At 42.8% G+C, this 12844-nt stretch overlaps 1 protein-coding gene across 4 annotated transcripts in view; it reads left to right on the top strand.

Annotated features, from left to right (window-relative positions):
- The first annotated feature begins 2125 nt into the window (after positions 1 to 2125).
- Positions 2126 to 12844, top strand: part of LOC115234227 (interferon regulatory factor 2-binding protein-like A) — a 17067-nt gene continuing 6348 nt past the window's right edge. For 2 of the 4 annotated variants that reach the window (XM_029805073.1, XM_029805074.1), the window contains exon 1: positions 2126 to 3695. In XM_029805073.1, coding sequence (XP_029660933.1) covers positions 2807 to 3695 — 889 coding nt within the window. In that variant the 5' untranslated portion in view covers positions 2126 to 2806. The remainder of the gene's footprint in view (positions 3696 to 12844) is intronic. The other 2 variants (XM_029805075.1, XM_029805076.1) reach the window with 1 other exon arrangement.

Raw genomic sequence — 12844 nt, forward strand, 5'->3', positions numbered from 1 at the left:
GGTCTTTAATATAGCAACGATTACGAAATACGCCATTACGGGTTATATAAATTATTATCAGACCTCAGCCAGACGAGATATCTCAGCAGAAACACTTTGTTAGAAAGAAAGTGATAGTTAAGTTTAGAAATTTTTTTGTAGCGATGCATGCGTGTGTCGAAATTGAATTCATGCATCAGAATTTATTGTTATATATAAATTAGTTAGATGTTATAATTATTACAAATTACATCGTAATTACGAATCGCGATGCAGTGTAGAAACAAAGCTAGTGTTAGAATGCTTACGTAGCATTTTTCAAAACTGAACTGCTCAAACTGAGAGGTTGACATAGCTCTTAGCGCATATGTCGTTTCGTCTCGATAACACTGGCGATAATACATTCGCGCACCTACACCTCGGTGTTCCTATCGACCGGTATCGTTGGCCGTGTTATCGCTAAGAAAAACCGATAAAATAACGCGCCATTCGCGCGCCGTCGACTCAGCGGGTGCTGCGATAATAACGATCATTGTTTATGCCACAGAGATTAGAGCGGAAGGAGACGGAAAGACACGTTCGCGACGAGCTTTTCGTCAAATTTTTACGTAATGAAGTGCCAAGTGATACTAAGTCATGATGCAAATAGGAGATAAATTTTTCTTTAACTTAAACTTCTCTTGTGAATCAAATATAAAAATCTGTATTTTCGAAAAGAGAGAGAGAGAGAGAATTTATGTAGGAATAACACTACAGCTGAAAAATAATATATATAAATTTTTTTCTCTATACAAAAATATTTCAATATATAAGCAATGACAGCTCCATTTGATGATGCCATTATATTTCAGTTATTACTAAAAATAATCATCTATGAAAAATTGTTTAATATTCTCGGCATTTTATCCGGAAATTTATTTATTTATATTTTACATGCAATTCGAATAGTGGCATTCTGTAATTTGCCAATTACAAATTTCTCGACTGCTTGCTTAAATTTATTCATTGAAAAGCAAAAGCACCGCTCACGATAATTGCAAAAATTTAGATTTCAATTCGATATCGACGTTATCATCGCGACATTTTTTTAAATAATTCGGATATTGAGGAATATCGTTAATGCAGCACGGAATACCGTTCTCTCGTGATAGACTCGGCCGTTCTTGGCATTTTCGCGAGTGTAAAACCGGCTGCTTTTATGAAGAGTGGGCGCCGGGTTGATGTAAACGTGAGCGCGCGCGCGCGCACACAGTATGCAGACTCCCTGAGTTCCCGTCCCCCACCTCCCCATCTCGTGTTTCGCACTTTGAATCCCGGTCGCTGCCTACGTGTCCCCCTAGGGCATTCCGTAGCGCGCATGCGCAGCTTTGCCATTATGACGTCATGCACCATGACGCCACAACGCCCGATTGGCCGAGCGCGTCGTTGCCGTCGTCGTCGTCGTCGTCGTCGCCGCTGCCGCGTCGTCGTAGCTGTTTCCGCGGGGGAAGGTGAAGAGGAGAGGGAGGGACGACTTGGCAATGGCTCGGTATGGGCGAGGGGAAGACGAGCGTGAGAGAGAAAGAAGGAGAGAGAGAGAGAGAGAGAGAGAGAGAGAGAAGGACGACGACAGCGGGGATCGGCGATGAGGGAGAGGAGGGAGGGACGGGGAATCGAGCGCGTAGAGCCGAGCGCAGCCGAACAAATGCGAAACGACGGGCGCCCGTGAGAGAGAGAGAGGGAGATAGGGAAAAGTACCGTATCGAGGGAGACGAGATACTAGATCGGGAGGAGGGAACGACGGTCGCGTAGCCTCGGTTTTACCGCCGCATTCTCCGAACGTTCGTCACTTCGTACGCCAGCCAGCCAGACGGACGAGCGTACGTCCTGTCGCGCGCGCACATCCGTATCGGTCGGTTTCGCGTGTTTCGTTCTCGTGTACGGTTTCGCTCGAAGCGGTGAAGAAACTGAGAGGAAGAGTTATTATACGCGTTATTATTACGCGACGACGACGACGACGACGACGACGACGACGACGACGACGACGACGACGACGACGACGACGACGACGACGACGACGACGACGACGACGACGACGACGACGACGACGACGACGACGACGACGACGACGACGACGACGACGACGACGACGACGACGACGACGACGACGACGACGACGACGACGGCCATCGTGCATCGGTGCTCGCTCGCTTCCTTTCCCGGTGTTTGCGGGACGGATCAGTGATACATAGATCTCGCTCACGGCGTCTCTCCAGTACGTTAGACAAAAGGCGCGTCCTTCGCGAGTGTACTCTCCGCGGATTCCCGCCATACGGCTTTCCGATCGTTTCATCGAATCGAAGCGCCCGATCAAGTGTCGCTTCCGCCGTTCGTCCTCTCGCGGCTCATGTGCCCGCGAGCCGCGGTGACGGAGCGCGCGCGAGACGAGAGGCAATTGACGTTATCGTCGTCGTTATTTCGAGCGGCGATTATTTCTCAGACGAGCAGTGCGGCGGAGGCTCGTATTTTGCACGGTCGGAATCTATCCTCGCTTCGCGTGGCAGAGTGATCCGAGCGGAAGAAGCGAGAGAATAGAGAGAGAAAGAGAGAGAGAGAGAGAGAGAGCGCGACGATACGCGCGTTGTGTGGCGGAGGAATATACGGCGAGAGTCGTGGTATTGTGGTTGAACGAGAAGAGGAGGAAATAGAGCGAGGTGTGTACTCTGGGCCGACGATACGTAAGAGCGCAAAAGATACATTTCTCGCGGTTAAATAAACGATATAGAGCGCCCCCGGGTTATATTACACATACCGAGAGATCAAACGGTGGATGTGAAGTGATAAAGCTATGGAACGACGCAGAGTGGACGACGACGATCGCGGTCTCCGTCATCAGCGTGCGAGCAGCGGCGGTTCGTTCGGGGGCAAGATGATGGGCAAGCGAACGCAGTGTTACCTGTGCGATTTGCCCAGGATGCCCTGGGCCATGATAATGGACTTTTCGGAACCGGTGTGCCGCGGCTGCGTCAACTACGAGGGCGCCGACCGCATCGACCTCGTGCTCGAGTCGGCCAAGCAGCTGAAGAAGGCGTACGGTTTCCAGGACGCCAGACCGTCCGCCTCAAAGACCTATCGTACCGCAGCCGGTCACACAGAGCACAACGGCGGTACCAATCTCGACGTTCTACCGATTCAGAATACCGGACAGACACACTCGCGTCACCACAACATCGCCGGTTACTCGCAGCTGCACCATCGCAACTCCATCACCGAGTTCAACTCTGGCACGGCCGCGGCCGCGGCTGCCCAACAGCAGCAGCAACAGCAGCAGATCAGCCGTCAACACGGCGGCGAGGAGCCTGGCCATGAGATGGCCAACGGCATGAGGAGCAACAATGTGCGTTTGCCCAACGCCCATCTGGCCGCGGTGGCGCATCACGTGAACCTCAGCCACAATCGCGGCATCACCCAGCTCAAGCGCGGCATCTCGGCCATCGACGAGGACGAGCATACCGAGAAGAGGCTGTCATTGGAGGAACAGCACCCGGTCAGGCCGCCATTGACCCGCGGCGACTCCATGCCGGCCGTAAGCCTCGCCGTCAGCTACATCCCGGACAGAAACAAGGAGAAGCATCCGGTGAGAGCGCCCAGTTTCGAGACGGCCACCACCTTCAAGGCCAACGGTGAGTTTCCCTGCTTCTGGGACACGCTCGCGCTCACTCGCGCAATACATGATGGTAGGTCGCCTCTCTCGATCGTGGCTACTCGCGAATCGCCATCGTTCCTTCCAGAATTTTCCGCGTAGCGTTTTCTGGGTACTTGACGAGGCGAAAACAATCGAGTATATCGATGCATTTATTAGCGGAATTAAACGCGCTTTGTCTTTGTGTTATATCAGTTTATACTATTGTTTTGCCGATTGGATTAACGAGCGACTTTAAATTTTCTACGTGAATTTCACACAAGTTTTTATCCCAAATGCGAGATACATAATGTACAAAATGGATGACAAAATTCAGAGAACGTTTTTACATAATTATCTTTGCAAATTTATGCCGTGTTTACAAGCGATAATCTTTTTACCACTTTCGCTCTTATTGTATAGGGTATATCTTAAAATACAATTTATTAAAGACTGCGTGAGAAAGTCGGATTCTTCGTATTAAGATAGATACGAGATATAATTCATTCACGACTTTTTCATTCATAATACAGAATCATTAATCATTAGTCATGTTACCATAATTGACCAACGATTAAGAAGTCGTTCGAAAATCGAATTTTTCAGTAATCGACATTTTAAAACGAATCGAATAAACAAATATATAATTGAGGATGCTCGATAGAAGTATAAAATGCGAGTTTTGTCGAGCGTTCCGTCATTGTTTTCGCCAACGTGTAACTGTAATCTCTCCAGGGATCGTATCGTAATTCCGACGAGAATCATAAATTGCGACCCAGTCTTTCTTTTTAGGCATAGCCAAAGTTGGTCAAGGTTACTTTTTATTACGTCCGAAATAAATTCTGCAGAGTTATTTCACACCTAGTAATAATAAATCACAGAATCGGCAGTTGAATATACGACACATATTCACCATAATAGAAACGTTTTACATCGGTATTTTCTTTTTTCCTATAACACTTATCGTGCCTTTCTCTTTAAAAATCGATTCACGGAAGCTCGCGCGTTACGAGAGAAAAAATGTCCCGAGCAATCCGCAACCGTATACACGACGTGCACGGTAGCTAGGTCGACGTAATTTTTTTTAGCGGGCGGCGTTTTTTTATCGGTCGTTACTATAAATAGTCGAGGAGAGAGGAGGGCTGGGCGCGCGGCTGCACAACAGCTATATCATTCGTGGCCATCTGGCGCGAGAAGGCAACGCACGCACACGCGTGTGTATGGATCGACGCGACATACGACGACGACGATGACATACGTATAGCTCGGGAGATCGCGCTAAAACGAAGCTAACGTCCTTCCTCGCTCCGCTCTTTCTCTTTTATCCTTCCTCTCCGTCACCCCTCCCCCCGCCTTCCCCTCGGCTATCCGTCCCTCTCCTCGCCTTCAATCGGCGTCCGAACGCGTACAAAGAGACGTACGTCGAGCACGTGATGGGACGACCAAAAGATACATTCAGTTGCCATGCCGTGACGTGTCCAATCAGGGTGACGTCACGCTACCGCTGCTACCGCCGCCGCTGTCGTCGTCGTTGTATTTATACTCGATGAATGAGACCGTCGTGTGCCGCTCTCGTTCAATATAACGAACGAATCCCGCTCGTGGCCGCGAAGCTCACCGCGTTTTAGAACTGAGACGTTGCGTTAAACGCGAGATAGGCCGCGAGATGACAATCGAAGTGACAGATCGCTTCGCGAAGTAGCGACGACGATATGAGTATTGGCCGCGGTCGCCGTCGATGATTCTTCGCGCGCGATTCTTTTCACACGTCACGAGGTGATGTAAAGTCGCGTCCGATGCGATTTACTTGCTTTGTTTGCACTTTAATGAATTACGAACGCGAACGTTGAACCGATAATGAGGGAAAGCGCGCGAATGACGTCAGTCATAATTATCTTCGCCCAACATCGCTCCTTCGGATCGTGACTCTTGTGAAAATATATATATACACGAGTTTTTTTTATCAAATTAATAAATTTGTTTTTTTATATAGACAAGGGAATAAATGGAGCACATTTTAATTACTCGAAATTTTAATGAGATATTATTTCACGATTTTTTAAAATTGATGGAACTAAAGTCGAGTGACGTTTCGCAGCATCCGAAAATCTTTCAACGCGTACAGAAATCTCGTGCAAAATCGTGATGTTTATACTTGAAGTACGCGAGCGTACCTTGCGCGCGCATCATTCGATGGTACTCGACTGTACATCGAGTGAGTGCGTTCGCATCACGCATTCATTTCTCTCCCCAGCCCCCCTCACGTAACCGTCTCCACCTCGTTTATCGCGTCCCGTGACGCTCGCCCTGGCGAGGTTTTTCGAGCCGCTCACCTTCCCCGCTTCTCTTCCGTCTCTGGTCGCGTTGCATCGCGCGACGAAACCGGTTGTCTCCTCCGGTTGCCACCGTGACATTTCACCGGGATAACTGTAGCGCGCCCTCTTTTCTTGCTCGCGCGCCGCTTACTTTTCGCGCTGGTAGAGATTACGCGGGCTCATTGACGACCGACGATGACGATGTGCCGCGCGCGTGTCGCGTAAGCTAACCCGACCTAACCTGACCTGACCTAACTCTACGCGCGAGCGGCACGGTGACCTTGCTCATCGACCGTTATTTGGACACTGCGGGATCACTTTCTAATCATCCAGCCTTTAAACAGCGCGTTTACGGTTATATTTGTGGAATATAAATCCTCCAAGGTTTTTCTTCCAACATCCACACGAAGAAGTAAAAAGAGAATAATATTTACCCATTCTCTCTTTGTTGACGTGTGTGACTCTCCGAGTTGTTGGGATCGCGTCACTTTTAGGCGGATGTATACTTTTCTCACGCGAGTTTCTGTTTGAATTCACACCTTGTGCAATGTTACGATAATAATGGTAAATAATTTGATTATGAAATCTTTGTATTTATAAATTTTCATCCGACTTATCGATGTAGAAATCTTCTGTAAACGAAGGATCGCCCAAACCAAAACACAAGGCTTTCAATCGAAACGAATGTTTCTCGATTGTCCGCAAATAATAAATCTTCAAGGGTAATGACCCGACAAGAATCCGCCTAATGTTTTCCAGACACCCGGTGCAATGACGTAGGACGTCAAACAGCTGACAAGGAAATCTCGCAAATAAAATTTTGATTTTGATGAAACTTTATATACATGTAGGGGAATAAATAAATAAATTAAAAAAATTTTCAGTTGCCGAAAACGATTTTAAAGAGTGAAATTATTCCTCATATATAGAGCGGCTTTCTCGATATATTTCGAAAACTATTTGAGATATCAAAAAATGTTTTATACAAAAGTTTTGTAAGAACACTCCTCTATTTAATCACATTAATAAAATTTAGAAAAAATCAGTTTTTTTCAAAGATTTTTGAAAACATTTTTTATACTCGGATAAGTTTCACCAAAATCAGAAGTTTTGGGTTCGCGAGGTTCCCTTGTGAGTATATAATATATTATCGCGCCGTCCGATATCAGACGCAGCTGCGTTATCTTATCTGATAATGGCTGCAGGATAATCAGCGAGAACCATCGCGTTATCGCTGTTATTCAATGCGTACGCGAAGTGCGCTTCGATAAAATATTTTGAATCGCTCAATCTTTAGATTATATCGATTATAGTAATTTCTGCATCATCATGTTTCTCTCTTACAAATTCTTTAAATGATAAAACTTACTTAGAGATATTAATTAAAATTTTATTTTATATATCTCTTAAACATTTTTATGAAAAATTTATTATTTTGCTTGCTGTAAATATTAGTAAAGTTACCGATAATGCGGAGATACGGTTACATTGATTTGTTATCATTGTGAAAATACTTGTGTAACAAAATGACAGAGAAAAGGCTTGTGAGAGATACAAGTGAGATTTCGCTTATTTTTCTTGTCAAGATTTTTTTTATTCGTGAAGTTACTGTTTTTCCGTTCAAAAGACAGCGTTCACGTTTACGTACGCGAGTCCACGATAAAAATAGATTACCGCTGGCAAAGATTGGGGGTCTGGAAATAAACGCGGATTGTGAGATAGCCTTTGAGATCCAGAGAAATCCCGCTTGTGCTTTGATTCGACTATCGATTGTTGATCTTTCGCAATTAATTGCTTACTAAATTTTCCCGGTTCTACTCGACAATGTGTACCGCCGATTTTTATTGCGAGAATAATTTTGTTAATCCGTATGTTTTTAACAGAGGTTGTGAAACAGATGTAATTTCACCAAATTAAATTTTTAACGCTACAAATATGGAGAATTCTTTATATCCAATAAAATATCTTTTTTTCACATGTAAAATATTTTGTGAAATAAAATTATTTTTTAAATTAATTTTGTTGGTATTTTTTTATTTTGACAAATCAATTATTATAGTTCCCTTTCGTACCATTGTCGAGAGAAAAATTGTCATCGACATTTGTTTTTCCGCGAGATTTTCTTGAAAATTAATTCTTTCTTACATTTGTATTTCTATGCATCATTCTGGACTCCCATTCATCTTAGAGTTTGTGTTATTTACAAGCACATAGTACTGGCATTGTCCTTAAAGGAGATCAAATTTCACAAGTGGACTTGTTGTAACTCTAAATAATTTTTGGCCATTCAAGCTTTTCTTATATATTGTACCACGTTGTATATATTTGTTTATGCTTAGATAATTTGAAATATCTAGATGATTTATTATGCACACAATATTGCGTCATTAACTGTAACTTACATAATATTCCAATTTCATATCACATCACATCATTGCTTATCACATATATTGATTCTTTCATGTTAAAGGTCTCCACAAGAAAAATCTTTAATTCATTCTCATATTTGTACTAACAAAGTAACTCTACGTAAATTAATAATGGATTGTAGATGGTATTAATAACGTATTATACGTGATGTATTAGACGAAAGAGAAAGATATATCAATTGTTTCTTTTTTCGCGTTCTCTCTCAAACTCGGAATGTCCGGAATTGTACGGAACGTGACCTGTGGCGGTTGTTTGCGAAAGCATCTCATTTCGCGAACGTTAAGCACGTACGTTACGTCAGTCGGTTTCCGAGCGGCAACGTCAGTTGTGATCAATCATGCGGCAAGAGCGGCGGCAGCAGATACGATCAGTCGACTGGTTGTTTGACTGGCCGAGCGCTCTCACGTACGCGTACGTGCGACGAAGAGCGAAATGAGAACAGGGGGAAAGAGGGGAAATCGGAGACCAATTTGTGTTTTTTCTCATGTGCTAAGCATATAGAGCGAAATGCCAAAGCATCTTTCATCACATTAGATGTAAATGAAAGGCGATATACCTCTAAATGCGGGAAGTTATGGTGTATTCGTATCAGGATAAACCTTTTATGGTGGACAGGTATCAACGTACATTACGCGCATCAAATAAAACGAATAATAATCTCGCATAACACGACGTATTCAGTGAACTTTCTTATAGAAGAAAAAAATCTAAATATATCAACTAACAGTATCATATTAATCATCATACATCATACTCGGCAAATTTAATTTTTTTTTATTTTTGTTAGTTACTAGATACATTTTTTCAATATAATTTTTTAATTCTTTGAAGAAAAAGCGAGTTATGAAATTAATCATGGATATGTATAGATCTTTAAAAGGAGAAACTAAATATAAACATTTTTGGAATACTAGTGTACATTGTAATAAGATCTAGTAGCGAGAAATAAATGGAGTTTTACGCGAATGGCATGTTTTGCAATGATCGCTACGTATTGCAAGCGTTTACGTTACGCTCAATCATACACGATGGCGTATAGACAGATATTTCGCTCTCCTGCCCTACGTCACCGAGACGAGTTTTACATACATATGTATGGCAGCAGAGAGCGCGTGTACACACGACAGGCATAAATGCGCATATCAACGAGTAGTACATGGAGAGGGAAAGGAAAGGGAGCGGGACGGGGGTCGTACTTTCGAAACAAGGCCACTATAGAGCTGACCAGTCGACAGCGATACGTAAAGTTCAGGGATGTGCGAATATACTCGCGTAAATTTATGCACGAGCGTGTAACGCGTGTGGTATGTTTTATCGTTACGCGTGTTGAAAAACGTGTCATTTTTTGGTGCGCGAATCTCGTACTGCGATCGCTAAATATGCACGCGCAAATAAAAATCTGACAGTGTAATCTATAAAAATAGGAGAGAAATAAATATAAAAGGAGACAGAGAAATAAAAAATGTCTTTTTAAAAAATTGCACGAAAGAAAATATAGCGCGCGCGAAATACTTCTTTTTCAGACATCCTGTATACACAAATTATAATTCAGTTGTAGATATTTAATATTTACATATATATCCGAGAAAAACGTTATATACGGTAAAACATTACATATGATATAAGATTTATTTTCGATTTCAACTTCTTCCCGATGAAAATTTCAATTTTCACGTGATTATAAAATTATCGTTGACAGTTAAAGAGGAAACGTTCATTTGGATCACCGCTTAGGCACGTACGTTTTTACCGTGAGTCATCGAGAACAATATTTTATTTCAGCGAGATAGAAAGAAATAATAACAGAAACATATCATAAATATATTTTTTTATAGTTCTTCTATTGGTATAATCACATAACTGTTAGTAACAGCCTGTAAATAGAAATTTATTCCGATGACGCTATAGATATATGTTTCATCCTTTTGTATGATATTTCATGTATTTGCGTGTAAGACGTTACATTTTCAATTTTACAAAAAAACGCGCATAATTGTAAAAATATATGTATTCTATAGTTAAATACTTAGAGATTAGTGACATTCAATAATGCACGCAGAAAGTGTGCTTCGATTAGATTACAGATTAAAGAGATTGAATTTTATCAGATCAAGATAAATGATACGAATAGTGAAATTTCATTCGAATAAGCTGAGAGTTAATATTACAGTCGAGCGTGTAATATCTAAAGATCATAAAAAACGATCATAAAAAAAACTCAAAGAAGCAAAGGAATGTTTTATTATTTGAACCTTGCACTCTTGTACAATATATTCTCTATGAAATTATTTTATTTATGCGTGTATAATTTAAAGAGATATAATTAGAAAACCTATATGTAAAATATCTACTTGAGACAAAAGTGCAACTAATGTTTGTTTCGCTATCGATATATATATATATATAAAAAAAATCTATTACACGTTACTCTAAAATAAAAATTTTATTCTTCAATTTGTATACAAGACACATGTTTCTATACCAAAATCCATTAGGTCTTCTCGTTATTTATCGTTCTCGCCTCTTTCCACGGCCTGCTTTTCGCGCGGATATAAACCGATCGCGGTTCCGTTTGCGGAAGCAACGCGACTCGAGAGCAATTTCGTTTACCCAGAAACTCTCCGCGCCAGACGGAATCGGCCGTTAAGGGAAACAAACCCCGCTATAAATCATGAGCGCGTGGCACGGCCCTGATCGAGGGTGACTAAGCCGGGGCCGCCTACGTGCGTGATGCGATGTGTCGGTTTACGGGAGAGACTCGCACGCGTTTTCTTCCCCTCGCGCGTCTCTCATCTCCCTCCCCCCTCCCTTCCCCGCCTCGTCTCGCTCGCTTCATCGCGCGTTTCTCACTCGCGAAGATAGAGAGAACTTCTTCGCTGCCGGTCCTCGCGCTCTATCGGAACCGTCACGGAAAAGTACCGGTCACACATATACCCGGTGGCACTCTACTCTATCTCCTCTCTTTGTCTATTCTCCTTTCCCTCCTTTCCCTCCATTCGCTCCGCGTAGTAGTCGTAGGCGAGGCTCTTCGGTGACTCGTATACACGTACACACACCGGCTTGTGACGTGAGAGGAGCGGAGGGATGGACATGGGAGGGGGATGAGGGGTGGGGGGAAAGCGCGTAATCTGCACGCGGGATTGCGTGTCACCGCGAACAGCCGTGACCGAATGATGATTCTTACCGTTCGTGCGGCCAATAAGTCCGGCTGTTGTTGATATACGAGCCATTCTATCTTTCCCTCTTGCCTCGCACGGCCCTCTTAACCCTCGGAGAGATGTGCCGATACAATATCAAAGTGCTTCGCTGGCGTGTTGATACACATATAGAGGCTGCGTGCATATTTTAGCTCCGCGGTTAAAAATAGCATCGACGCGGACGGGGATGACGTTTTGTATTTCTACAAAACGCAGGCGAGGCGAAGGAAAAAAAAAATTGTTATTGTATATATGTGTACATATAACGGGAGACTTCTTTGACCGTCAATTATATTATCGACGCGGTCTTGAATATTTATGACGAAATTAGCGAATTTTGAAACGACGATCTTGTTTATACAGAATATTTATCTGCGTGATCTTTATACATATTTTGCATTATGATTATTTCGCTTAGATATTAGCATACTGTTTGTGCTTATAAATATGCAAACATCAACGATTTGTACTGGGATATCTCTATTTGTGCTATTTGTGTCTACATTAATTATATTAATCTTTTAGAATTATGATTGTGTTATTTAGCATTATTTTCATGCAACATTTCAAGATTAATGCGGGCGTCACGCGTTTCAAAAATAACAAATCTCGTTAAGATATTTGCTCGCAACAACATCTGCATATTCGATAGAAAAAAATTCGATATCGAGCAATCGCGCGATTAATGTAAACATAGAATTCAAGTACGGAATATCGCGCGCTTTAAAGTTCGATTAATCTCATTTATAATTTATTACGGAGACTCGTACGTATGATTTTGAGAGGTAGCGATATATACGTCGAAATTTCGTAAGTTTGGCGTAGTCGGAAAGTATTTGGAACGTATCTCTCGTTGAGACGAATAACGTGAACGGAAAATGCGTTAAAGTCCGAAGACGAAGTCAGTCGACGCGCGTACAAAGGGCGTCGCGCCAAATGCGTGTAATTGAAACAAATATATATTCCGCTCGGTCGTGACGAATTGCGATTAGAGAGGGAAATAACGAGTGTAGCGAGACGTATAAATGAATCGTGCGCGATGGGGAATAATGGCACAAAGAAAAAAAAAAGAGAGATAATTGCCGAGCTTGTTAAACGCATTACATCGTGCGATTTTCTCACAATCGTTTCAACTCGATTCTTTGAGTCACCGGCAATTTTTTTTACAAAAAGGACATTAGTCTCGACAAGTGTTACAAAGACTGATAAAAGGTCGAAGTGAGACTAATTTTATTAATCGAGGTTCTTGAATTCCCTGGCAT

Source organism: Formica exsecta, unplaced genomic scaffold (assembly GCF_003651465.1).
Source record: "Formica exsecta isolate Colony F162 unplaced genomic scaffold, ASM365146v1 scaffold2, whole genome shotgun sequence".
NCBI classification, from domain to species: Eukaryota; Metazoa; Arthropoda; class Insecta; order Hymenoptera; family Formicidae; genus Formica; species Formica exsecta.